Here is a 26,444-nt window from a genome sequence, read left to right on the forward strand (position 1 = left end):
AAGCCAACCTCAAGGCGAAGGCTTTGCGAGGCAGCTGTCCGGAGCGAGCGTGCAGATAAGCGATCGCTTTGAAGTCAAACCACGGTGCCGAGAGGGGGCAAAAGAGGCATTCCAGGCCAGGCGCAAGGGATTTCTCAGCCCGGGGCACTCCGGGTGCGGACAGGGCAGCTCAGGGCGCGGGGGCTTTGCCCGCACAGCGAGGGGGGTCCCTCCATCTCCACGCCGCCCCCGGGAAGGCACCAAGGCCTCAGGCTAGGGACACCCCCCCAGGCCTGCTGCCCTTGCAAGGGATCCTAGGCCTGCCCAGCCACCAGCCCCAGGAGATCCCTCCCCTGCCACAGCCTGGCAGGGCGGAGGGGCACACCGGCGCTCCCCGCCGCCGCCCCCTCACAGCCGGAGCAAAGTCCGAGGCCAGGCCGGGCCGGACCGGACGGGCAGCACCTCGCGGGCCCGTCCCAAGCCCAGCCGTTCTTCACGGCCCCGCACCACGGCTTCGACTCGACCCCCGAGCACAGAAGGCGGAAGGCAGAGCCCGAAGCCCGCGGCCTCTCACCAGATCCCGTAGCGGCGTCCCGCCGCAGCTCCTCACCGCTGCCCGCCGGCCCCGGCCGCCGGCGCCATCCCGCGCGGCGCACTCTGGGAAAGGTAGTTCTGGTGCCGCTGCGGCCCGGGCCGGGGCTGGCGGGAGGACTGCAACTCCCAGAGTGCTTCGCGCCACGGCGCGCCGTGAGGCCCCCTCGCCCCAGCTCATCACCGGGGGCGGTGCCGCCGCTGAGTGGCGCAATGCGGTTGGCTAGACAAACCGGAAGTACCCCGGCTGGGGGCCGGAAGTCGGCGGGGCGTCATGGCGGCGGCATAGGAGGGGAAGGGGGAGCTGAGCGGCGAGCGCAGCGGCTGGGGCGACGTCGGGGATCTTTGTTACCCCCCGTGGTGGAGAGATCGGGCGGCAGGGACCTCAGGCTGCGAAGGGAGCGGTGGTGAGGTCGGGCAGCGTGATCGAGCGGGCGCCGTGGCAGGGAAGGGCAGGCCCCGGCCTCTCCTCAGAGACTCTTTCGCCGTCTGTTTGCTGCAGGAGCATCAACCTGGTCACTTCCGAGGGAAAGAGCGGGACGGCGGGGTATACGGTAGCTTCTGTGATCAAGGGCTGTTATCCAAGAAGCTGCTCATCTTAAGTGAAGTCTGACTATGTTCTGAGCTCCCGGGAAGGACGCGGTTCGGGCGTGTTTACACCTTTACTCTGCTGATAATGGACGAAGAGAACCTAGAAGCCGCCATTCAGACCTACAATGCCCAGCTGCAGCAAGTGGAGCTGGCTTTGGGGGCAGGCCAGGACCCATCGCAGCAGTCAGACTTGATTCAGTTGCAGGAAGATTTAAAGCAGCTGATAGAACTGACTGAATCCAGCCTGGTGTCTGTGAAAAAGAGCAAACTTCTGGCTACTTTAGATCCCAATGCTGCCTCTTCCTCCTCCCCAGTGGGTCTGGAGCAGAACACCAACCCAGACAGCTCTGCCCAAGATGAGGAGTATGCAGCTTTTAAGGAAGCCATTGCTGAGCTTGGAGGTGATGAGAAGCCTTCAGCTAACCAGGATGAGATAGCAGCAGAGAGAGAAACTGACAGCAAAAATGAATCCAAGGACAGTGAAGAAGAGAGAGAGTCAGACAGAGAGGAGGAAGAGGAGGAAGAATTGAGTGGGATGAAGGTTAAAGCTCCCTACTACAGTTCTTGGGGGACTCTGGAGTACCATAATGCCATGATTGTGGGGACAGAGGAGCTGGAAGATGGCAGTGCAGGAGTCAGAGTGCTGTACCTCTACCCTACTCACAAGTCTCTCAAGCCTTGCCCCTTCTTCTTGGATGACAAATGCAGATTTAAAGAGAACTGTCGGTAAAAGAGGCAGAAGGGCTGGGAGGGGGCATGAGTGCTGCCTGCAGGGCTGGCCTTGACCCTCAGGGGATGAACCTCCTCTGAAAGGACCATGCTTGGCATTTGTGCCCAGTGGAACCTTGCCTTCATGCTGTTAAGCTATGTCACAGTGAGCAGTGGCTTCCCTCTGGCTAAAGCAGAGATGAAAACCCCCTGGGAGTGGGAATTTCGTGGGCCAGCTGCAGGGGGTTTGCATCATCAAGTAGCCAAACTAAGAACTATTAAGTGAAGCCACCAGGGCTTGGCTGCCAGTAGCTCAGCCTTTCCCCTTGCACAGAGAGGTTGTGGAGCCTCCATCCTTGGAGACCTCTGGAACACAACTAGAAAAGGCTTTGAGTAACCTGATGAGCCTTGGAGGTTGCTTTTGCTCTGAGCTGGGGGCTGGGCTGGGGACCTTTGTGTCTCTGATCCTCTTTATCTCCATGAAATGTGAATATGGAAGTAGGAAGCAGAGTTTGGTGCCCTGGGCTGTGCTCTGGCTTTTGGTGCATGGCCTCAGTAATAAGATGAAGACAGAACCTGAAGCCCTGGTGGCACTGAAAGACTTCACCAGCAAACTTCTGGGGGTGCTGGTGAACCATGGAAGGCTTTGAGTTGGGAGGGGCCTGTCAAGGCCATCCAGTGCAAGCCCCTTGCAGCCAGCAGGGACATCTTCAACTGGAGCAGGCTGGTCAGTCCCAGGCAGCCTGCCCTGGGATGTTTCCAAGGATGGGGAAAGATGAGGATTCCCCACTGACACTTGTCAGCACTGCCTCCAAGGGGAGAAGGGATTTGTATTCCAAGCCTGCTCACATGAGGCAGAGATCATTCTTCTCCCTCCTTTCCTGGCAGGTTCTCTCATGGGCAGGTGGTCTCTGTGGAGGAGCTTCAGCCCTTTCAGGAGCCCAACCTGAGCTCACTGGAGGTAGGCTCAGCCTGCCTGGCCAAGCACAGTGATGGCATCTGGTACACTGCAAAAATCACTGGTGAGTTCTTGGAGCCTGCTCTGCCAGGAGCCTCTCTGCAAGGTGGAGGCTGCTCAGCAAGAGCTGAAGGCTGGGGGGCAAGAGGCTGGGGCCAGGCTCTGCCCAGTGGTGCCCAGGGACAGCACAAGGAGCAATGGGCACAGAGTGGCAGCCAGGAGGTTCCATGAGGAGAAAGTTGTTTGGTGTGAGGGAGCAGAGCCCTGGAGCAGGCTGCCCAGAGAGGTTGTGGAGTCTCCTGGTGTGCAGAGCTTCCAACCCCCCCTGGGCACTGTGCTCCTGGGCAGGCTGCTGTGGGAGCCCTGCTGGAGCAGGGCTTGGCCTGGGAGAGCTCCAGAGGTCCCTTCCAGCCCTCTGTGAAAAGGGAGTGGAAGGAGCAGGAGGATTGGAAGGAGATGACTGCAAGGTCATTATGCAGTGAAGGAGGGGGCAGGTCTGGCAGGAATTTGCATGTGTTGGGTTTGAACTGCAGCCATCTGCCCTTGCCCAGGCCAAGCCCTGGCAGCTGAGCCCTGCCCATCAGCTCCTGCAGCCCTGGGAGCAGGGAAGGGTTATTCCCTCTGCACCTCTGGCTGTTGTCAGCTCAGAGGGCAGCAGGTCACTTCATTTCCATTTCTCTGCAGCTCCTCTCTCTTCCTTTGTTACAGAGAAACCTTTAGGTGTCCTCACAGGCCCTGTGAGGATGACTCCTCATTGCTTCTCCCTCCCTGAGGGCAGTGACCCCCCCCCAAATCACTCAGATGTGTTTGAAATGCCTCTCCCTTGGCCCTTCCTCCCCTCCCACATCTCCTCCCCTCCAGCTGACTGCCGGGGAGAGCCCTCTGCATGCTGGACACTGCTGGGACTGCAGAAGCCTCAGGAGCTCTTGTCCTTGCTTTGCCCCTGCAGATGTGGACAGTGGTTACTACACTGTGCAGTTTGACTCCCTGCTGCTGAGGGAGGCTGTGGTGGAGGCAGACAGCATCATCCCCCCGCTGCGCGGCGAGGCCGAGGCCGACAGCGACGACGACTCTGCCTATGCCAAGGGTAGGGCAGGGGGCAGGGGCTCAGCCTCACCCTTGGCCCTGCTGAATTGCTTGCCTGGAGCTCTCACTGCCAGTGTGTCACCTCTGGTGAATTGCTGCTGTTGCCCAGCACAAGGAGGAGACTTGGAGAGGGTCCAGAGGAGGCCATGAAGAGGATCTGAGGGCTGGAGGACCTCCCCTGTGGGGCAGGCTGAGGGAGCTGGGGCTGTTCAGCCTGGAGAAGAGAAGGCTCTGGGGAGACCTTAGAGCAGCTTCCAGCACCTGAAAGGGGCTCCAGGAGAGCTGGGGAGGGACCTTTGACAAGGGCTGGGAGTGCCAGGGTGAAGCAGAGTGGATTGAAGCTTGAGGAGGGCAGACTGGGACTGGAGATGAGGAAGAAATTCTCCCCAGTGAGGGTGGGGAGGCCCTGGCACAGGCTGCCCAGGGAGGCTGTGGCTGCCCCTTGCCTGGAGTGTTCCAGGACCAGGTTGGATGAGGCCTTGAGCAGCCAGGGCAGGGGCTTGGAGCTGGAGGAGCTTTTAGGTCCCTTCCAACCCATTCCCTGAGTCCCTGAGCTAAGGCAGGCTGCAGAAGCAGCTGCATCATTCTGGGGTGGCAGAAGTTACCTGCAGTGCCTCATGGGAGGGGTTTGTGTTGTGGGAGCAGCCCAGGGGAAGGTTCTGGGTGGCAGCTTTGTGTCTGTGTTTCACTGATCTCTTCTGTGCCACAGTGATAGACTCAGCAATCCCAGAGGCTGGGGAGTGGACTCCTGCCTGCAGCTCCTCCTTTGGTGGCTGGGAAGCTCACACCCGTGGCATTGGCTCCAAGCTGCTGGCTCAGATGGGATATGAGTTTGGCAAAGGTAAGGGGGGAAGGTGCAGGCTGGGCCTGGTGCTGTCAGAGTCTGACCACCTTGGTGAATCCTAAAGCTGCTTAAGAAAGCCAAGATTGGGCAGGGAGCTAAAGCTTTGCTGTGCTGAAGGCAGCTGAGATAAGGCTCCAGCTGTGTGATGAGCTTAAGAGAGGATTCCTCTGACTGCAGCTGAGAGCTGTGTGTGCACCAAGGCCTCCATGGCAGCAGCAGAAGGGGAGGGCATTAGGAGCCATGGTCAGGTTCATGGTGAGAGCTGTTGTGTGAGATGTTCAAAGGGAGGAGACAGCTGATCCCTGAAGCTTCTGATGTCTGTGCTGAAGCATCTCCTGGCTCTAGACAGAGACTTCAAAGCCTGCTGGATGAGCTTCTGGCTACACAAATGAGCCTTGGGGGCCTTAGGAGGGCAACCTGCTGCTGCTTGGCTGTGCCTCTGCTTCTCCCAGAGGAACCAAACCAGTTTGAAGAGCCTGGCCTGAGTGAGAAGCTGGGAATGTCAGGTGGAGCCCAGCTGCACAGAAACCAGCCTGGTGGGTGGCCTCAGGCTTGGTGTCCTGTAGCAGCCCCAGCCCTGGAACCCTCCCAGGTCAGGCTGGATAGGGCTCTGAGCAACCTGCTGGAGTCTGCAGCAGGCCTGAGCTAAGGGTCCCTTCCAACCCAGTCTGGGTCAGACTGCTCAAAGCCCCTTTCAGCCTGGGACCTTCTGCTGCAGAAGGCTCCTGTGGTAGCTGCTGCATGCCCTGTGCTGTGGCCTCTGCTGCTCCCCTTGCCTCCAGCTTGTGCCTCCACAGCCTCTTTGCTTGGGCTAAGCTTGTGGCTGTCAGCATGAGCTTGTGGTAGGAGGTGGCCCCGGAGGGGCTGTCCCTCTCCCGCCGGTGGCCCCGGAGGGGCTGTCCCTCTCCCGCCGGTGGCCCCGGAGGGGCTGTCCCTCTCCCGCCGGTGGCCCCGGAGGGGCGGCCCTCACTCGGTGTCTCTCCCCAGGGCTAGGGAAGAACGCTGATGGCCGGGTGGAGCCGGTGCAGGCCGTGGTGCTGCCCCGGGGGAAGTCCCTGGACCGCTGTGCCGAGGTCCTGCAGAGGAGCAGGGAGGGGAGGCCGGCGCCGGGCAGGGGCAGGAGGGGCAGGGCGCAGGGCGGCGCCGCGCAGCCCCCCGCCGGCCGCAGGGCCCCGCGCAGCGTCTTCGACTTCCTGAACGACAAACTGCGAGGGAAGAGCTCCGGGGACGAGGCCGGGGGCCTGGAGGCCCTGCCCAGGAGGAGCAGCAAGGAGCTGTACCGCGGCAGCAAGAGCAGCAGGAAGGCCCTGAGCGTGCACCTCCTGCAGACGGCCGAGGAGATCGACCGGACGCAGAGACACATCCTGGGGATCCAGCGCGCCCTGCAGCGCAACCTGGGCAGGTAGGGAGGCACCGGCGCGGGACTCCTCTGGCAGGGCTGCGCCTGGAGGCAGCCGTGGGAGCAGCAGTCACAGGGTGGGTTGGGGTGGAAGGGACTCCAAAGATCAGCCAGTGCCAACTCCCCTGCCGTGAGCAGGGACAGCTGGAGAGGAGTCCTGTGAGGAAGGAGGCTGAGCGGAGAGCTGGGGACCGGCTCCTGAGCAGGGCCTGCTGGGGCAGCCCGAGGGGGATGGTTTGAACTCCAAGAGGGAGATTCAGACTGGAGAGAAGGGAAAAGTGTCTGTCACTGAGGGTGGGGAGAGCCTGCCCAGGCTGCCCACAGAGCTGCCCCATCCAGGCACCATCCCAGACCAGGTTGTTTGGGGCTGGGAGCAACCTGCCCTGGTTGCAGCTGTCCCTGGGGACTGCAGGGGCTTGGACTGGAGGAACTTTACATGTCCCTTCCCACCCAAAGCAGCCTCTGATCTTCAACTAGATCAGGTTGCTCCAAGCCCCAGCCAGCCTGGTCTGACAAGTGCAACATGTCTGGATGAGACCTCAGGGCAGGTGGAGAAGAGAGGCTTCAGCTTGTGCCAGCCTGGACGCTGGCAGACGTGTCTGGGGTCCCTTGGCTGGAGCTCAGGCTGTGGCAGGGGGAGAAGCTCTCAGAGGAAAGGGCCTGGAGCCCTTCTCATGCCCAGTGCTGCTGCTGAGCAGGACAGGAGGACCTTTTCTCCCCTGGCTTGTGCTGAGCAGCAGGCTCTTCCTGCCTTTTCAACAGATGCCTTGTGCTTGTCCCACAGGCAGGGGCAAAGCCTTCTGGCCTGAGGACAAGGCTTTGGTCTCAGCAGGCAGGGTGACATTGCCATAATGCTTTCTGCTTTCAGGCACAGTGTGGCCACAGCCCAGCTGAAGGAGAAGCTGGCCAATGCCCACAGGCAGCTGGGACAGCTGCAGGCCCAGGAAGCCAGGCTGCAGAGGGAGCAGAAGACAGCAGACACACACAAGAAGATGACTGAGTTCTAGTCTCTGAGGGAGGTTGGACTGCACTCAGTGTCCTCCTAGCCAGCCCCAGTGCTCCTGGCCTCAGAGCCTGGCTGAGCCCTTCCTGTTCCTCTGGGCTTTGAGCTGCCCAGCCTGAACACTGGGCTGAAAAGCAGCAGCTTCTGCAAGGAGGTGGTGCTGAGCTCTGGGGGAGGGGAAGGAGAACACATCTGTCCAGTGTTCAGCCAGCCTGAGCCTGGTGCCAGGGCTAGCTACAAGGAACACTCATTCTCTGCTCTCCTGCACACTTCTTGTCCCTCTTGTGGCTGTGGCAGCACCTCAGCCAGAGCCTGCAGCTCCTCCAGGTGCCACTGCTGCTGAGGAGGGCTCTGAGAGCCCCACATCCTGCCAGCAGCTGTGGTTGTGTTGGCAGCCACCTGACAAACAGGAGTGGAGGCAGGGTCCTGAGCACATCCCACTGAGGAGGAGGCTGCTGGGTGACAGCCACCAAGGCAAACTGCTTCAGCTGCCCTCCACCTTCTGAGCTGTGCCATGGCACCCACCTGAGAGCTGAGGTGTTCAGGGAGCAGTTCCCTGTAGCCCTGCTGTACTGACAGAAGTGGCAGCTTGGAGGAGAGCTCCAGGGGCCTCCCACATCCAATGTCAGCAGTCAGAGCATCCCTAGGATTTGCTGTAGCCCAGCTCCTGGCCTTGGTGTGGCAAGCTGCATGGTTCCACAGGCAGAGTGCCAAAGCTGGGGGAGGAAGGCAGCAGAGAAGTGGGTTCCAGACCCTCCCAGCTAGGAACAGCTCCCAGGGAGTGATTTTTGCCCTGGCTCTTCTCTTCTGGAGCTCCTCTGCCCTAGGTGGCCCCTTGAACATGGGGCCTGTCAAAAACACCTCAGGGGCCAGATCCAGGCGGGACTGGGCCCTGGAGGAGCACAGATAGGAGGTCTGTGTGTGCCCAGCACACAGCCCTGGCTGGGGCAGAGCTTCATGGCCTGCTGGCAGCAGCCAGGCAGCAGAGTGCCCATCCCTGCAGCATGGAGAGGCTGTGCCAGGGAGGATGCCTTCTGCCCTTGGCCAAGCTCTGTGAGTCTGTGCCCCAGAGCAGATGGTGGCTTCATCAGAGCCAGCTCCTGGGGGGACCTGGGCACTGTCCCTGCTTTGGTTTCACCAATGCTGTTGGCAGCTTTCTGCCAGCACAGGACACAGCTTGGGCTCCACCTCAGAAGGGTTTTTATCCCAGGAGCCATTTCTCTCGTGGGAATTCTCTCTCCCCTTGCTATCACCTTTGCTATCTCTCCCCAAGCAACCTCTGAAGCTGTCAGCCTGGGCAGGGCCACCCCAGCCTGCAGGCTCAGGCTGCCAAACCAACCAGAAAGCCTGAAGCTGAAAGGGAGATAGGATCAGAGCTGTTCAGGTCCTGTGGGCTCCAGCAGAGCTGCAGACACACCTCAGAAGAGGCAAAGTGACAGCAGAGATGAACTTGGGGATGAAGATGGGTCAGGAAGCCTGGGGGAGTGCTCCCAAGAGGTGAGGTGGAACCAGCAGGGCTCTCTCCCCTCTTGGGAAGCTCCTGGACCCTGCTGTGGTGGCACTGTGTGGATGGGCAAGGTGGTGAAGGGCTGCCTGGAGTCCTTCAGCCTCTTCTAACTCAGTTGGCTGCAGGACCTTCCTCCTTCTGGGCTGGTGGTCCCCACACTCTGGGCTTAACTCAGGGGCTTGACAGTGGCTGCTTAGGGCCCTGCCCTCACAACCAGCTGCTTGTTTCCCACCCTGGGGGCAAGGATGGAAGCACCCAGCCTGGCCTGAGTGCTGGCAGGAGTGGCCTGTGAGCTGAGCTGGGCTTGTTTTGCCTTCTGCCACTTGCACAGCAGCAGCTCTTGAAGACTTGGGGATAGTGCTTGGCTCAGTCCTGTGGTGACCCTTCCTTGGGACTTCCCCAGCACCCCTGGCAGGCTCCTCCTCAGCCTGCCTCCCACCCAGGACCCTCCACGCTCCCTGGTGAATAAAGCTGGCCTTTGTTTCTTTCCCCTCTGTCCTTGCACGGTGCTGTTCATTTGCAAGCTCATTATGATCGCTGGCAACTCGTCCTTCCCCTGTGGGGAGAGAGCTGGCTCCCAAACCAGCCTGGTGGGAAGCAGAGCCCGGCAGAGGTGCCCTGATGAGCTGGGAGGCGGAGACCGGCCCGGCCTGCCCCCGGGGGGAGCAGCCGCCTCGGCGGGGCAGGAAGCGAGCTGCGGCTGTGCCGCATGGGGGATGCTCGCAGCTGCTGCTCCGGGAGGAGATCAAGAGGCTGCGGCGCCTGACATGTTCAGGAGCCCCTAGTATGGGGGAAGAGAGCTCTGCAGCCTGGCTGGAGGAAGAGAGGATGCTTGGGTCCCTGCTCTCCGAGCTCGGCAGCATCTGAGCTGTGCACAGTAAGTGCTGGTGGCTTTCTTGCCAGGCAGCTCTGGCCTGCAGCAGCCAGAGCAGGGCTTGGAAGGTGCTTTGGGACTCCCTGCTCTGCACAGAAGTTGGGAGGTGCTGCTGCAGGGGGCTGGGCTGGGGGCGGTGGGATTCCTCACCCTGCTTGCTTGAGCTTTGTGCCACTCAGTCCTTTGTGCTCTGCAAGCATCTCAGCTTAAAACCCAGAGATAAAAAGTGCTGGAGCTGGGCAGTGCTGCTGGGTGCCATGGCTTGAACCTGGAGGCTGAGGGGGAGCTGTTTGCTGGCGTGGGGAAGGAGTTGAGCTCGGGGGGGTGGCAGTGATTTTGGCAACAGAAAATTCTCCAGTTGGGAGGGGAGCAAGAGCTTGTGCCTGGGTGTGGAACGGCTCCTGGGGTGGGTGCTGAGCTCCTGGCTGCTGGGGAGGAGGCCTGAGAGGCCACAGGCACTGAAAAGCTGTCCCCTCCCAACCGGCAGTGGGCTCCAGCTGCTCCATTTGGGGCAGGTGGCTGGGGAGAAAACCTCCACATCCTTGAACAGCTACCCTGTGCCCCCCCAGAGCTGCAGCACTGAGCTCTCTGCTGCTGGCCTGCTGTGGTTCAGCTCAGCAGAAAATCTCTCAAGCAGGTTCTTGGTTTCTGCTGAGAAGAAAATTTCTGTGCCCAGGTGAATGCAGAAGGGCAGGGAAAGAGGAAATGCTGAAATGTCAACCTTGAGAGAGCTGCAGAGTGAGAGCTGAGAGAGCTCAGCAGGGTGAGGCTGGAAGGGACCTCTGGAGCTCTCCCAGGCCAAGCCCTGCTCCAGCAGGGCTCCCACAGCAGCCTGCCCAGGAGCACAGTGCCCAGGGGGGGTTGGAAGCTCTGCACACCAGGAGACTCCACAACCTCTCTGGGCAGCCTGCTTCAGGGCTCTGCTCCCTCACACCAAACAACTTTCTCCTCATGGAACCTCCTGGCTGCCACTCTGTGCCCATTGCTCCTTGTGCTGTCCCTGGGCAGCACTGAGCAGAGCCTGGCCCCAGCCTCTTGCCCCCCACAGCTCCTTCAGCTCTTGCTGAGCATTGCTCAGCTCCCCTCTGGGGCTGCTCTTCTGCAGGCTCTCAGCCCCAGGGCTCTCAGCCTCTGCTGCTCCCAGAGCTGCTCCAGGCATCTCTGCAGCCTCCCCTGGACTCCCCCCAGCTGTTCCCTGTCTCTCTTGAGCTGGGGAGCCCAGAGCTGTGCTGCTGCCCCCCCAGCACACGAGGAGTGCTCAGGGCTGGCACTAGAGCTGTGCAGCTGCTGGCAGCTGGGGGCTGGTGGTGAGGAATGGAGTTGGTCCTCTCTAAAGAAACAACTCCAGAGGAGTTTGATCCCCACAGAGTTTGGCCATCAGCTCCTTTGGCCATCGGAGTCTCCATCCCTCTGCACAAAGAGAAGGGAGGGGCAGGGAGCTCATCCCTGTGCTCCACCTTCGAAACAGAAACTTCACTCACTGCGAGCCTCGCTCCTTGCAGCCCTGGCCCAGGGCAGCCTCCAGCTTGCTGATTTGACTGCTGCAGGGCTCTCACTTTTCAGAAGGGGAGAGCAACCCCAAAGAGCTGCTTCTGCTTCTGGGGCCTTTCCTTTCAGTGCAAGTCCCCAGGGCAGCTGAGCTGTGCTCACAATCACTGCTGCAGATCAGCTCGAGAGGTTTGCCCTGCTTTCTTGCATGAACCCTCCTGGTGCCTTCACAAACTTTCCTCTTCTCACCCTGCGTGGTTTGAGCTGGGTGGCTGCACCAGAAGCCAGGCAAAGGCAGCACAGCAGCACTGAGTTCTGCAGCAGCAGCAGCAGCAGCAGCACTGAGTTCTGCAGCAGCAGCAGCACTGAGTTCTGCAGCAGCAGAGCAGCAGCACTGAGTTCTGCAGCAGCAGCAGCAGCAGCAGCACTGAGTTCTGCAGCAGCAGCAGCAGCAGCAGCACTGAGTTCTGCAGCAGCAGCAGCAGATCTTACCTCGTTTGCATGAAAGCCAGCTGAGAAACTTCAGCTGCAGCAGCCTCCAGCATGCTGAGGAGCAAGCTCCCTGCGCTGCCCCTGCGCTGCCCCTGCGCTGCCCCTGCGCTGCCCCTGCGCTGCCCCTGCGCTGCCCCTGCGCTGCCCCTGCGCTGCCCGGGCCGGGGTCCGGGCCGGGGGCCGGGCCGGGGTCCGGGCCGGCCCTGGCTCCCTGCTGGCTGGGCTGCGGGGTGTGTCGCAGGGAGGCAGAGCTCTGCCTGCTCTCAGCTTCAAAGCCGTCCGGGCTGGTGGAGCCAGAGTCTTAGCCAACGCTGCCTGCTGAGCCTCCTGCCCCCGGGAGCAGCCCCAGGGCTGGGAGATCAATAACTTTATTGGCAGGAGCTTCAGGTGCAGCTGTTGGAAGGTCTGGCTGAAGCTTTGCCTTGCAAACCTGAGCTACTTGAGAGGCTCCAGCCAGGCGCTGGGGGTTCAGCAGCACTTTGGTTGGAGACCATCTCTGGGGTGGCTGAGTCCAACCTCACTAAGCCTGGTGCTGAGCCACGGCCCCAGCACCACATCTCTGTGGCTTTCAAGCACCTCCCCAGCAGCCTGTGCCAGCGCTTGAGAACCCTTTCAGTGAAGAACTTTCTTCTGATCTCCGACCTGAACCTCCCTTGGGGCAACCTGAGGCCATTTCCTCCTGTCCTGTCTCTTGTTCCCTTGGGAGAAGATCCCAAGCCCCCCACTGGCTGCAGCCTCCTTTCAAGGGGTTGCAGAGAGTTCGTTCTAGGGGCCCCAGGGCACGGTGTGGGGCAGAGCCCATGGCACATGGCTTCTCCAAGAGCAGGAGCTGGGTAGTCCTATGGGTCAGAAATCAGGGAGCAAGCACCAACCAACCTCCTGCAGAGCAGAAAGAGCTTCTCTGTATTCATTTCAGCTTCCTAGAGCCACAGACTGGGTTGGCTTGGAAGGGACCTTCAAGCCCAGCCAGCTCCAACCCCCTGCCATGGGCAGGGACACCTCCCACCAGCCCAGGCTGCTCAGGGCTTCATCCAGCCTGGCCCTGAACACCTGCAGGGAGGGGACAAGTTCAGAAGCCTCTCCCTTCACTCTTCAACCTCAAAAGCTCTGGATGGAGAACGCTCTGCTCTGGGGGGAGCTGTCCTGTGTGTGCCTGCTAAGAGCTGGCTCCCCAGTGCCACCACGGTGCCAGCTCCCAGCCAGCCCCCCCTCGTTGTCATTTTGTCTGCTCAGTTCCTCCTGAGGCTCTGATGAGCCAAACGAGTTCAGCAAGGACTGGCTGCAGCCACTGCCCCTGCTGCAGGTAATCCCTGTCATTAATTCTGCTCAGACAGCAACGATGCTGCCTAATTAAACCATGGCTGGAGAGGGAAGAGCCTTCCCTTCCCAGCTCTGATCTGAGCCAGTCTGGCCAGTCCCCCAAACCCCTCTGCCTCACTCCAGGGGTTAAGGCTTTGCTCAGGGACGTTTCCAAAGGCCTGGCAAGTTCTCAGCTAAAAGGGCAGGGACCTGCTGGTTGCTGGGGTAAAGCTGCACCAAAGATGCTGCCTGGTGACAGGGGAGGGCTCAGTGGCTGGGTGGGCACAGCCCTCCCTGCTCACTGCGGGGCTGCTGCAGCACCCAAGATCCACATAAGGTGAGGAGACCTCTGCCTGGGGCTTGTCTGGGCACTTGTCTGGATCAGGAGATGTAAGAGGTGCTGAGGGTGTCCTGTGGGATCTGTGCCCCCAGCCACACCAGTGGAAGGTGTCCTGCTCGACTGGGCCAGTTCTGTCCTGCCAGTTCTTTGCTGTGAGAGCGGTCAGGGTCTGGGCCAGGCTGCTCAGGGAGGTGGTGGAGTCCCCATCCCTGGAGGGGTTCAAGAAACCTGTGGCCATGGCACTTGGGGCCAGGGTTTGGTGGCCACGGTGGTGGCAGGTCAACGGTTGGACTCTTAGAGGTCTTTTCCAACCAAATCCATTCAGGATTCCGTGATCTCAGTGGCAGCCTGGGAGCCTGGACCCTGCTGGGCTTGTTGGCTTTGGATGGCTTTTAAAGGCACTGAAATCTGAAGTGTTTCCTGGGGGTGAGAGAGCCCCCAGTGCCCCGGGCTAGGCAGAGTGCTGGAAGCACCGTGGCAGCCCCAGGGAGTGCAGCAGCCTGGTGGATGTCCCCCTGCAAAGCATCTGAAGAGCCCCCCCCCCCGCCAGGGGTCTGTGCTGCAGGGTCCCTGCCAAGCCCTGGGGGCCTTGAGGCACCACCTCATGCCCTGGTGAGCCCAGCAGCACCCAGCTGCACCCCAGCTCATCCTTTCTCTCCCCAGATCTTGGCCCCACAGCGGTGTCAGAAGAGGGTCCCCCATGGCTGTGGCTGATGGCAAGGGGACCCTGCTCATGCCAGCCAGCGGTGCCCTGGCCCTGCTGGGTGTCTTGGTTTACCTGGGGGCCCTGTGTGCTGCCTGCAGACGGTGAGTGCTGCCCATGGGCCCTCTGCTTTCCCTCCTGCTGCTGGGGACAGGGCTAGGGATGCCTTGGTGGCATTTAGTGGTGGCACGTGGAGACTGGCTGTGCCTGTCCTGGGATCTGCTGCTCTGCTCACCCCTAACTCCCAGCTACAGCCCCACTGCAACCCTGCCTGGCCTGATCCTGCACCCTTGTGCCTTGCTGCCTCCCCCACTGCACCCAAATGCTCTGCAGGATCAGCCTGGGCTGGGCTGGACAGGATGGGTGCTGCCAGCAGTGCCTGGCACAGCTCAGCGGGGTGCAGGGTGCAATCAAGGTCTCCCCAGCCAGTATGGAGCCAGCTTGGGGCTGGTGAAGGAGCAGGCTGTGGTTGGGCAGCAAGGTGAGGCACAGAATGATGCCCACCAGGGCCAGGCTGGGGGCCACTCCTTGCCCCCATCCTGACCACCTGCCTGAAGCTCAGCCACGCTTCTCCTCGCAGCAAGGGCAGGAAGAAGAAGGTCCCTCCAGATGGGGTGAAGCTGGTGGATGAGGTAAGCAGCTGCTGGGGAGGGCAGGGCCGGCTGGGGGGGCAGCTCTGTGCCCCCCAGGTGCCAGCCATGCCCCTGACACGTGCCCCACTGCAGGCCCTGCTGGGGCAGACGCAGCTGCGCTCGCTCAGCAAGTCGGACACCAAGCTGCATGAGCTGTGCCGAGTGAAGGCCGGGGACGCCCGTGAGTGCCCAGCCGGCGGGGGCTGCCGGCGGGGGCTGCCGGCCCCCGAGGGTCCCCGCAGCCCCCACGCTGCCCAGCAGGCTCCGTGGTGGCACAGGCGCAGCGCCACGCTGCCGCTGCAGGGCTTGGTGCCCGCTGTGTTCCTGATTCCTCCCACCCCTATCCTCTCCCCGCAGCCCAGCGCCCGGCCAGCCTGGATCTCCCGTGCCCCCCGTGCCCCCCAGCCAGCGGTGACCCTGTCAGCATCCTCCTGCACCGGGAGCTGCCCCAGATCCCTGTCCCCCAGCCCCCGGCAGCCTCCTCAGCCCCTGAGCAGACCTACTCCAACCTGCCCTTCACCCCAGCACGGAAAGCGGTGCAGGACACTGTCTATGAGTGCGTGGCAGTGGGGGCAGAGGGTGCCCCGGTGCCCCCCGGCCCCACCAGCAGCCAAGTGCCCCCCAGGCGTGTGGGGCTCGGGGCAGCCGACTACGCCTGTGTGCGGAAGGTGAAGAAGGCAGCGCCCACGGAGGTGCAGGATGGAGCTGTGGTGGCACCTCCTGCTGCTCCACAGTGCTGGGAGGGTGCCAGCAGTGCCCCCCTGGCAAAGGTATGGCTCTGGGGCGGCGGGGGTGGGCATGGGACCGGTGCTGTGCTTGCTGGATGGGGCACATGGTGGGGCACACAGTGCCCTGCCTCCCTGTAACACTTGTGTCTGGAGCAGGCTGTAAAGCAGGGGTCTCCAGGGGAGCTTCTAGGGGGCCAGGAGGAAGCTGAGAGCCCCAAGGGTGGGTGATGCCCATGGTGCTGCTCTCTGTGCCCTGCAAAAGGGGCAGAAATTGGGATCCACAGTGGGGGATCTGCTGAGGGCTGCACGGGCATGGGGATACCCCCGGGGGGCTTGCCCCTGACTGCCACCTTCCTCTTGCAGCTGGAGGACATGTACTCAACGGTGTGCAAAGCCACCAAGAGGACCCAGGCCCCCACATCGGCCTCAGGGGAGAGGGGTGCTGGGTGGCCACCCCTGCGCCGGGACGAGGGTGCCCTGGCTGGGTGCTGGTCCCCCCCGGCAGCCCAAGGCACCCTGGACCCCTGCTATGAGTCTGTCAACGACAGAGCCTGGGCTGCTCAGGGCCGTGGCCCCGACCCGGACTACGAGGCCGTGGACCTGAACTGGAGGAAGGTGGTGAGAGGGCAGCCAGGCAAGGCCTCGGCCCCCGAGAGCCTCTACGAGAGCGTGGGGGACGTCTGGGCAGGGGAGCCCCGGAGAGCCTCTGCCAGGACAGCAGCCAACGGCCTGGAGGTCTACATCACCAACCTATAGCATCCCCTGCTCCTCCCCGCAGCCTGGGCACACCCAGCACGGACGCTGCCCTAGGACTGGCTCTGCAGGGGCTTGAGCCCCCCCCAGGACAGATGCAGGGGGTGGGGGGCTGCATCCCTGCGAGCTCTCTCTCTGCATCCTTTGTGTTACTTCTCTTGAAGCAGCCTTGTCCCATCCCTCCCCCCCGCTGCCAGCAGGCTGACGTGGGCAGAGGCAGTCTGCAGGTGCTGGGTGCCACATGGGGAGCCCAGGGGGTCAGGGCTGGCACCGCTGCCAGGATGGGAACCACAATGGGACTTGTTGTCCTTTGGGGCAGGTGGTGGCAGGGCTGTGGGCCCTGATCCTCCCCCCAGGACCAGTGGGGTCATAGAATCCCATCCTGGTTTGGGTGGGAAGAGACCTTTCCAGTGCAACCCCCTGCAGTCCCCAGGGACATCTGCAACCAGAGCAGGCTGCTCACAGCCCCTAACCACCTGCCCTGCAGTGGTGCCAGGGCTGGGGCAGCTCCCAGCTCTCTGGTGCTGGTGGCTGCCTGTCCTCCCTCACCCAGTCCCACCTCTCAGACAGTCACTGGTATCTCTGTGAGCAGACAGCTTCCAAACTCCATTAAAAGGCTGGGAGGGGTTTATCCTTGTCAGGAGAAAACTCTTAAGCTGGATCTAAAGCCTGGTCCTGGTGGCTGGCAGAGGAGCTGCTGGCTGGGGCACCCATCCTGCACGGAGGGGTTTGCATCTCTGAGGTGTGGATGTGCAGCCTCCAGGAGCTGCTGCGGGGGGCTGGGCCAGCCTGCAGCTGGGACCTGCCATGGCTGTGCCTAAACCCAGGGCTGGATGCTGTCCCTGCAGTCAGGCTCAGAGCCCCCTGGCCGTGCCCTGGGGCAGGCAGGAAGCCGTGTGCCTGCCGTGGGCAGCTTTGCCCCTGCGTGGCAGCAGGGGAGGAGATGCAAGCTGAAAACACAGAGCTCAGCAGAACCTGCCGAGGAGCTCTGCAGCCGGGAAGCAGCTCGGTGCCAAACCACAGAGCCCCAGAGAGAGGAGCCAGCCCCGGCAGCTGCTCCCCTCCCCCTGACAGATAAGGGCCCTGAGAGAAGATGCTGCGGGGCCGTGGGTGCTGCTGCTGCCACGCTCTTCCTGCTGCCAGCTGTGCCACCCTGGTGTGTGCCTCCCCCGGCTGCATCCTTCCCCTCCTCTCTTTTTTCATCATCCCATCCTGCAGCTCCCCAGGGCTGGATCCCTCCTGCACCACCCAAATCTCCTGGGAGCTGTGTTTGGGCTGAGAGAAGAACTCCCTGGGTCGTTTGGGTTGGAAGAGAGCTTGAAGGTCATCAGGTCCAGCACCCACCCCAGCACTGCCAGGGCACCACTGAACCATGGCCCTCAGCACCACAGCTCCAGGGCTTTGAAACCCCCCCAGGGATGGGGACTCCCCCACTGCCCCAAGCAGCCTGGGCCAGGCCTGGACAGCCCTCAAGGGGCAGAAATTGTTCTTCATGGCCAACCTAAACTTCCCAGGGAGCAACCCTGAGCAGGAGCATCGTGTCCATGCAGGAGCTCCTTCACTTCAGGGCTGGGCAGGGCTGGGACAGTGCTGGCACTGCCCACAAGGTTGGGTACCACTGTGCTGCTTCCCCAGTGCGAGGCACACTCAGCAGGGCACTGGGCTGTACCCATCCAGGGAACTCTGCACCTGCAGAGCTGGAGGGTGGCCAAAGCATCTCCCAGACATGACCCAACCGCAGCAGGAAAGGCCTCCTGTGCAGGGCTGCTGCCTGCTCCTAATACCTGCGGTGCCTGTGGGACTCGGGGGAGCCAGGCTGGCACTGAGGTATGAGAGCAACAGCCCAGTCCTTGGGGTGGTGGAAGATGTGCCCAGAGCCCTGCCTGGAGGCTCAGGAACTGACTGGTGAAGGAAGGATCCATCCCAAAACATCACTTGGAGGCTGTGGTCTGGCTGGGAAGGTTGGGGTCAGTATCCAAGCAGGTAAGGCTGGGAAGACCCCTCCTCATCCCTAGGGATGGCTGGGTGTGGGGGACCCCCACCCCCCATGCTCCCTGCTCCTGCCCCTGTCACACTTCCAGGGGACAGTGCCACATGGTGCCATTCCCACAAGGTGGAGTGAGCAGGAGCCCAGCACACACTGCAGGGTGCTGCACGCTGCAGGGTGCTGCATGGTGCTGCCCTGCACCCTGTGTTCTTCCAGCCCCCCTGTATGGCTCTGCAGCCCCTGTGGCTGCATGCAGCAGGTGGCTCTGCACCCAAACCAGCCCCATGCCCCAACAGCTTCCCCCCCCCCCATATTGGCCCCGTGCCCCACAGCTGGTAGGCAGTGTGGGCAAGGCCCTGACTCCCTCTGCAACACCCACCTGGGAGAGGGGCACCAGAGCTCGTTCCCAGTGAGGGTATCCGGGCACCACAGGGGCATCTCCCAGGGATGCCGCCCTGCCCAGGGAGGGGGTCGGGCTGCTGGCACTGGAGCCCTCGCTCAACAGGCAGACGATGCTCGGTGAGTTGCACAACAGTGAAGCTGCTGGAGCTGCCAGCTCAGCGTTTCGCCGGCGTTAACCATTAAACCGTAGTGGGGGGCAGCCGGCGGGGCCAGCACCGCGGCCCGGCTGCGCCAGAGCTCCGTCCCCTTCTCGTAACTCCGCGGGAAGGAGAAGGGTGGTGCCAAGCCCCGGGGCTGGGGGCTCGGACATCAGTGCCTCTGGGGACATGCTGACGAGGGTGACAGAGCCGCGGGATGGGATGCAAGGACCTCCTGTGCTCCCCACCGTGGCACCGCCAGCTGCCGTGGATGCTGCCGGTCCCCAGTCCCCGGTAGCTCTGGCACAGCCAGAGCAGGTTTGGAGTCCCAGGGGTACTCCAGTTCCGAGGGGGACACTGCCCTTCACCTGGCTGCTCCCCTCCTGTTCCGTGGCGTGCAAGGGGCCCCCGCGGATGGCCGTGCCGCGGTGGCACCCGGTCTCTTGGCCGGGCACGTGGGGGCTTTCCCATTTCCTCGGGTTTTTTAATGCTTACGAAAGCTTCTGGCCTTGGGCACGGCGCAGGCTGAAGGTGGCAGCTCCAGCCACCCCCGAGGGACAATGGGTGGCCAAGCACCCCAGGACTCTTGCCCCTCTGCCACAGTGGGGACATTACCCCTCCAGGCAGGGGGTACCGACCCCCATTGCCCCGCGTTAGCCGGCCCTGGGCTGCCGGGGCACAGTCGGAGGTGGACAGGCTGGGGAGGGACCGTCGGCGGCCACCGTCTGGGACAGCCCCACGGACTCTGTCCTGGCCTTCAGGCTGCGGGGTGGGAACTCAAACACCGGCCCCACACCGGCACCTGCTGCGCTGAAGGTTTGCAGTAGGCGAGGAGCAGAGCATGGATGGGCACCAGCCTGGGCACCCTGGGCACGCCGGTACCCCAAATGCTCCATGCACTCGGGGCGCCCTCTGCACCCCGGTACCCGATGCAGCCCTTCCCCCTTGTGCCCAGAGCACTCCATGCACCCCAGATCGCCCACGCACGAAGGGCACCCCGTAACCCATGCTCCCCACCTGCCCCACCCACCCAAGGCACCTCAGGCAGCTGGGCACCCCACGTCCCTCATGCACCCGTGCATCCCCTGCACCCCAGCTGTCTCCTGCTCCCCAGTACCCCACGCACTCCACCTGCCCCACGGACCCCACACCCAGCACTCCCTTCTGGGTGGCTTTGGGCAGCATTCTCTCATGCCAGGCAGGACTGACCCAACCCACCCAGGTCTGGGGACTCATCTCCTGCTGGGAACCTCTCTGTAACCCCCAAATTCCAGGCGCCCCCCCAGCAGACGGACAGCGTAACTTTGGGGGTCGTAGTGCTGATGGGGGAACCTCTATTAGCCTTTGGGGAGCGCTGTAACTTCCAGCAAGTCTCAAACTTCGGGGGACCCCGACAAGTTTGGGGGGGCGCCACTCCGGGGGCGCCCTGAAACTTTTGGAGAATCCCTGGAACCTCCTGGAATCCTGGAAATCTGGGAAGCACAACTCTGGGGGGACCCTGCTGCTGCAGCTTGGGACCCTGCTGCTGCAGCTTGGGACCCTGCTGCTGCAGCTTGGGACCCTGTAGCTTGGCAGGGGCGGGAGGAGTTCTGGGGGTCCCCGAGCCGGCCGTGACGCCGCCGTGACAGGCACGGCCCCCAGCTCCAGCCGCTTATGGCGACCCCCCAACTTTTGGGGGACACTCTGCAACTTTCGGGGCGCTCCGATTTTGGCGGGAAGCGGGGCGGGGACTTCCCGGGGCCCGCCCGTCGCTGCCGGAGCCCCCAAAACTCCCGGGAGGGGGGTCCCGAAAGGCGGGCCCGGGGGGGTGCGGACGGCAGGGGCTGGGGTGGGTGCTTGGGGGGGGGGGGGGGGGGGGGGGGGCAGCGGGAGGGCGGGGCGCGCGAAAATGGCCGCTGGCGGCGGGGGCGTGTCCCGCGGGGAGGGGGGGCGGCGGGGGCGTGGCGCGGCGGGGCGGGGTGGGCGTGGCGCCGCGCGCACAAGTGGCAGCTGGCGGCGACCAATCAGAAGCGAGAAAAGCGGCGGCCTCGCTCCAACCCGCGGGCGCTGGCCAATGGCGGGCCGCGGGGGGGGCGTGGTTTAACCGGCGCCGACACCGGAGCGCGCTCCCCCGCCGGGCCCGGCCGCGGCCGCCGCCGCCGCCGCCGCCGCTTCTTCTTCTTGGCCCCCCCCTCTCATGGAGCCTCCGCGGCCGCCCGCCACGCTGCCGCCCTCTGCCCGCCGCCGCCGCCGCCGCGACCCCCCGCTGCCGCCCCCTCCGCCCCAGCCCGCCGGCGGCACCGGCACCGCCCTGAAGGTACCGGGGAAGCGGGGGGCGGCGGCAACCGGGAAGGCGGTGGTGTGGAGGGCGAGGGGGGTGGGGTGTGGGGGGGAAAGAAGCGGGGGTGGGGGTGGGGAGGCGGGGTAGGGGGTGTGGGGGGGCGGTGACAGCTGACAGCGGCCCGCCCGAAACTTTCCCCGCCGATAAGATGGCGCCGCTCGGGGACAAACTTCGGGGGGGTGTGGCGCCCCCGCTGCCACCCCCCTCCCGCCCCCCGAGTGGGCTCCAGCAGGTCCCCGCTTCGACACCCCCCGCTCCACCACCACGCCGGCGGGAGAAGGAGATCCCCGGCTGATCCTGCCCCGGAGGAGTCGACTAGATCCCCGCTTCCTACCCCCCGCCCCTGCTGGCATCCAGTAGATCCCCCGCTGATCCCACCGAGGCGAGGCGGGGGAACCCCCTCACCCTGCCACACCCCCCCGGGATCGAGTAGATCCCTGGCTCACCGCCACCCCCCGCTGCGATCATGTAGATTCCCGGTTGATCCCGACGGGGGGGGATGAGTGGTGGCAGGTGCCCACGTCCACACTGCCACACACCCCTGCCCCGCTGGGATCGAGTGGATCCTCAGCTGGGGATCTGGGGGAATCTGCTTGATGCGTGGGGATGCTCTCCCCTTGGAGCACCCTGTTGGGGTGATCCTTGTTGCATCCTAGTCACGGGGAATCCACTTGGGACCTGGCGATGAGGAGGATCCGTGGGTGCTCTGCCTGCTGCTTGCCCAGCAAAGCTGCCAAGCTCTTCCCACTGGATCCCAGCTCTGGCCCTGCCTGGAAAGGGATCTACTGAGTGCTGCCACACAGCCAGAGGATAGCGATCTCTTGGAGCAGCCCCCATCTGCTCCCTGCTCTGCAGAGCTCCAGGAGGATCCCTGCTGGATCCCCAGCCCTTTGGGACTTTCCTGGAATCTGCCCCAGAGGGATCCACTTGGTACAGACTGCCAGTGGATGTGCTTGTCTCGAGGAGGCCTTGAGCTGCTGCTTTCCTAGGCAAGGCCTGGGGGAGATCCCTGCTGGATCTGAGCCCGGGGTGATCTGTTGGGGCATAGCTTGTAGAGGAATCCACCAGGGGACCAACTATCCAGTGAGTGTTGCTGGCCTGGGTCAGCCCTGCAGGAAGGGCTGCTCCTTGCTTCCTAGGGATCCCCAGGCTGATGACCTGGGATCCACCTGAAGGGCGATCCACTTGGTGCTGGCACTCAGCCAGGGGGTGCTGCTGTCTCAGACTGGCCTGGCAGGGCCAAGCCTGCTTCCTGCTTTGTGCAGTTCTGTGGGGATCTCTGCTGGATCCCGGGTGATCTGTTCAGAGAAAGACCTGCTGGGTGCTGCCACCCTGGAGCCATCCTTCAGGAGGGTATCTGGGCTCTGCAGAGACCCCTGCTGAATCCCCACTGTGGCCCTGGGGATCCTCCTGGGGAGGGATCCACTGGCTGCCAGTGCTTGTCTGGTGGCTGACAGCAGCCTCCCAGGAGGCTGTTAGATGCTCTCAGTTCTGCAGAGCCCCAGGGAGGGATCCCAGCCACAATCTGATGGGATCCACATGGGATCTACCCCAGAGGTATCCACTGGGTGGCTGGCAGGATCCCGCTGTAACCCTGCCTGGAGGCGCTGGGCTGCCCCCCCAGTGCTCTTTCCTCGCCCGGATCCCAGGCTGGGGGTGAGGATCGATGAGCTTTGAGGTCGCTTCCAACCTCGGTGATCCTGTGTGTGATCCACTTCCTAACGGCCACCTTCTCTCCCTCAGGCTCCTTTCCGGGCTCTGGCAGCAGGAGCTGAGGGCTGGGTGCCCCGCCTGGCAGAGCCGCTGGCACAGCGGGCCCCCCCGGGCCGGGCCCCCCCGGGCCGGGCCCCCCCCAGCCGGGAAGCCATGCTGCGGGTGCTGGACGCCGGCGTGGAGCAGTGCCTGGCGCTGCACTCGACCTACATCCCTGTGCCACCGTGCCACAGGTAGTGCCGTGGTGTGCAGCTGGGTGGCGGTGACAGCCAGGGCTGCGGGGGGCTGGGGTCCTGCTCCCCTCCGGCTGCAGGGGCAGCGCTTTGGCCGCTCCGGCCCCGGGGGCTCCGGCTGGGACCGGCTGTCCCCGGCTGGCAGCACCGAGGGCTGTGCCTGGCTGCCGCCCTGCTGGGGACAAATTCTAGGTGCCACATCCGAGCATCACCCGAAGATTTACTCCCACCCCCCCCCCCCGACTTTGTTTTTTGGCCATTCAGTGGTTTTTTGTTAGTTTTCCCCCTCAGCTGCAGAGGGTTTTGGTTGGCTGCCCGCTGGGGATCCCAGCACCCAGCCTGGCACGATGCCTGGCTCAGCCCAGCGATGCCCCCAGCAGGGTGGAGCCCTGTGCCACCCATGTCTCCCTCCCTGTCACCAGCCATTCCCAGTCTGGGTGATGGAGGGTCCCTGCTGGGGCTTGTCCATCTTCATCACATCTTCCCTCCCCCCCCTCAAACTCTGCTCTCCCTGGCAGGAAGCTCTCGGGCAAGGCAGGCATCGATGAGGTGATGGCAGCCACGGTGCTCACCAGCCTCTCCACCAGCCCTCTGGTGCTTGGTCACCCACCAGCCACCCCTGCCCCAGGTAAGAGCAGGCTCCTGTCCCTCCCACCCCAGCCCTGGACACCTGTGGCACAACCTGACCTTCCTCCTCCTCCTCCTCTTTGCCAGAGCCGGGTGGTGAGGTCTGGAAGGAGCTGCCTGCCATGTCCTCCAGCTGCAGCAGCAGCAGCAACACCAGCGGGGACTGGAGCTGGGACCCCCCCAGTGACCGCTCCACGCCCTCCACCCCCTCACCTCCGCTCTCCAGCCACGTGCCCAGCACCTTCCTGCCCGCCCCGCTGCCCGACGAGGAGCCTGACGGCGCCCACTTCGTCTTTGGGGAGGCCATCCCGAGGAAGAGGAAGGTGGGATGAGCCTGGGGGGAGGGGGCGTGAGGCTGGGGGCGGGATTGGGGGTGGTGCTAGTGGGATGGAGGTGTTAGAGATGGGAATGGTGGTAGGGATGAGGGTGGGGATGGAGGTAGTGAGCATGGGAGTGAAGGGGAGGGTGAGGCTGGGGGTGATGGTGGGGGTGAGGCTGGGGGTGATGGTGGGGGTGAGGCTGGGGGTGAGGCTGGGGGTGATGGTGGGGGTGAGGCTGGGGGTGATGGTGGGGGTGAGGCTGGGGGTGATGGTGGGGGTGAGGCTGGGGAGGTGGAGGATGGTCTGGAGGCTTTCCAGGCCTGTCTGGGTGTGTTGCTGTGTGGCCTGGCCTAGGTTCTGGAGTTGTGTGCTCCTGCTCCCGCAGGGGACTTGGAGTCGACGGTCTCGGGAGGTCCCTTCCAACCCCTGACAGCCTGTGATGGGGTCGGGGATGTGGAGGAGGATGAGGATGAGGTCAGGGGTGTAGAGGATGATGGGGATGAGGTTTGGGGATGGCAGTGAGGATGAGGATGGGGATGACAGGAGAGGTGGAGCTGAGGCTGGGGCTGGCAGCCTGATGCCTCTCTCCTGCAGAACTCCACCAAGGTGATGTTCAAGTGCTTGTGGAAGAGCTGCGGCAAGGTCCTCAGCAGCTCCTCAGGGATGCAGAAGCACATCCGAACCCTGCACCTTGGGTAAGCGACGTGGGTCCTGCTGGACACCCCGGACCCCGCCCCTGGCGCCCCCTGGCGGGCCCTGCCGCGGGAGCGGGAGAGGAGCTGCTCCAGCCGGACCCTGCTGTCCCCGCAGCCGCAGAGCCGACCCGGAGCAGAGCGATGGGGAGGAGGACTTCTACTACACGGAGCTGGACGTGGACGTGGAGTCGCTGACGGATGGGCTGTCCAGCCTCACCCCCGTCTCGCCCACCTCCTCGGTGCCGCCCGCCTTCCCCGGCCCCGAGGCGCCGCCGCCCAGCCCCCACCCGGCGCTGCTGTCGCCCTGCAGCCCCGCGGCTCCCCCCGGCCTCTGCCACGTCCACACCGACCACGCGTACCAGGTGAGGAGGGGCACAGTGGGGGGCTGGGGAAGAGCAGCCGTGGTCCCCTCCCCATCACCACCATCACCATCACGAGGGGCAGTGGTTTGAAAGCGGAGCAGGGCAGGTCTAGGCTGCGGCAAGAGCACTCTGGGCGGCAGGGCAGCAGAGGGGATGCTGCCCCTGGGCTCTGCTCAGACCTCGCCTCCAGCCCTGCCTCCGGCTCTGCTGTGCCCAGCAGGAGAAGGACACAGAGCTGCTGCAGAGAGTCCTGAGCACAAAGATGCTCCAGGGGCTGGAGCAGCTCTGCTGGGAGCACAGGCTGAGGGAGCTGGGGCTGTGCAGCCTGCAGAGGAGAAGGCTCCAGGGGCACCTCAGAGCTGCTGCCAGGACCTGGAGGGATCCTGCAGGAAGGCTGCAGAGGGACTTCTGCTGAGGGTGTCAGAGCCAGGCCAAGGGAGAAGGGTTTGGAGCTGAGGCAGAGCAGGGCTGGAGTGGAGCTGAGGAAGAAGTTCTCCAGCAGGAGGCTGCTGAGACCCTGGCACAGGCTGCCCAGGGAGGCCTCCTTCCCACAGGTGTTCAAGGCCAGCCTGGATGTGTCCCTGTGCAGCCTCCTCTGGCTGGAGGTGTCCCTGCTGCCTGCAGGGGCCTGGACAAGATGCCCTTGGAGGGTCCCTTCCCACCCAAAGCCCCCTGTGCCCTACCAGCTCAGCGCTGACACGGGGCCCTGTCCTCTCTCACCAGGGCTGCCCAACCCCACCGCGGCCACCAGTGCCCCCTGCCGCCGCTCTGGCCCCACCGCCACCTAAGCCACCAACCATTCCCAGGTGAGCCACCGCCATCAGCACCTCCCCGTGCCCCCTGCTGCCCCTTCCCCACCCTGTGACACTTCCCTCTGCCCGCAGGAGGCCGCGGGGGGAGGCCAAGAAGTGCCGCAAGGTGTACGGCATGGAGAACCGCGAGATGTGGTGCACGGCCTGCCGCTGGAAGAAGGCCTGCCAGCGCTTCCTCGACTGACCGCTGCCGTGCCAGGGGTGCCAGCGGTGCCAGGGGTGCTGCCAGCGCTTCCTCGACTGACCGCTGCCGTGCCAGGGGTGCCAGCGGTGCCAGGGGTGCTGCCAGCGCTTCCTCGACTGACCGCTGCCGTGCCAGGGGTGCCAGCGGTGCCAGGGGTGCTGCCAGCGCTTCCTCGACTGACCGCTGCCGTGCCAGGGGTGCCAGCGGTGCCAGGGGTGCTGCCAGCGCTTCCTCGACTGACCGCTGCCGTGCCAGGGGTGCCAGGGGTGCTGCCAGCGCTTCCTCGACTGACCGCTGCCGTGCCAGGGGTGCCAGCGGTGCCAGGGGTGCTGCCAGCGCTTCCTCGACTGACCGCTGCCGTGCCAGGGGTGCCAGCGGTGCCAGGGGTGCTGCCAGCGCTTCCTCGACTGACCGCTGCCGTGCCAGGGGTGCCAGCGGTGCCAGGGGTGCTGCCAGCGCTTCCTCGACTGACCGCTGCCGTGCCAGGGGTGCCAGGGGTGCTGCCAGCGCTTCCTCGACTGACCGCTGCCGTGCCAGGGGTGCCAGGGGTGCTGCCAGCGCTTCCTCGACTGAGCCTGCCAGTGGGGCCAGCAGTGCCACCGGTGCCAGCAGTGCTTCCTCGGCTGACCCCTGGCAGCGGTGCCACCGGTGCTGGCAGTGCCAGCAGTGATGCCAGT

At 63.9% G+C, this 26,444-nt stretch overlaps 3 protein-coding genes across 3 annotated transcripts; all 3 read left to right on the forward strand.

Annotated features, from left to right (window-relative positions):
• Window positions 1-924: 924 nt before the first annotated feature.
• Window positions 925-7,732, forward strand: ZGPAT (zinc finger CCCH-type and G-patch domain containing). Its single transcript, XM_054173705.1, has 6 exons — window positions 925-1,887; window positions 2,758-2,891; window positions 3,777-3,914; window positions 4,623-4,754; window positions 5,745-6,159; window positions 7,025-7,732. Exons 1-6 carry the CDS (start codon window positions 1,247-1,249, stop codon window positions 7,161-7,163), a joined length of 1,599 nt encoding a protein of 532 aa, XP_054029680.1. The 5' UTR covers window positions 925-1,246; the 3' UTR covers window positions 7,164-7,732.
• Window positions 7,733-13,859: 6,127 nt separating this feature from the next.
• LIME1 (Lck interacting transmembrane adaptor 1) lies at window positions 13,860-15,978 on the forward strand. The gene is made up of 5 exons (XM_054173400.1): window positions 13,860-13,966; window positions 14,443-14,494; window positions 14,588-14,675; window positions 14,852-15,264; window positions 15,586-15,978. Exons 1-5 carry the CDS (start codon window positions 13,860-13,862, stop codon window positions 15,976-15,978), a joined length of 1,053 nt encoding a protein of 350 aa, XP_054029375.1.
• Window positions 15,979-22,658: 6,680 nt separating this feature from the next.
• SLC2A4RG (SLC2A4 regulator) lies at window positions 22,659-26,087 on the forward strand. Its single transcript, XM_054173600.1, has 7 exons — window positions 22,659-22,767; window positions 23,286-23,395; window positions 23,482-23,717; window positions 24,309-24,409; window positions 24,525-24,771; window positions 25,495-25,577; window positions 25,656-26,087. The coding sequence occupies exons 1-7, from the start codon at window positions 22,688-22,690 to the stop codon at window positions 25,765-25,767; spliced, it is 969 nt and encodes a 322-aa protein (XP_054029575.1). The 5' UTR covers window positions 22,659-22,687; the 3' UTR covers window positions 25,768-26,087.
• The last annotated feature ends 357 nt before the right edge of the window (window positions 26,088-26,444 follow it).

The sequence above is a fragment of the Dryobates pubescens genome, chromosome 26 (genome assembly GCF_014839835.1).
Source record: "Dryobates pubescens isolate bDryPub1 chromosome 26, bDryPub1.pri, whole genome shotgun sequence".
Classification (NCBI taxonomy): Eukaryota; Metazoa; Chordata; class Aves; order Piciformes; family Picidae; genus Dryobates; species Dryobates pubescens.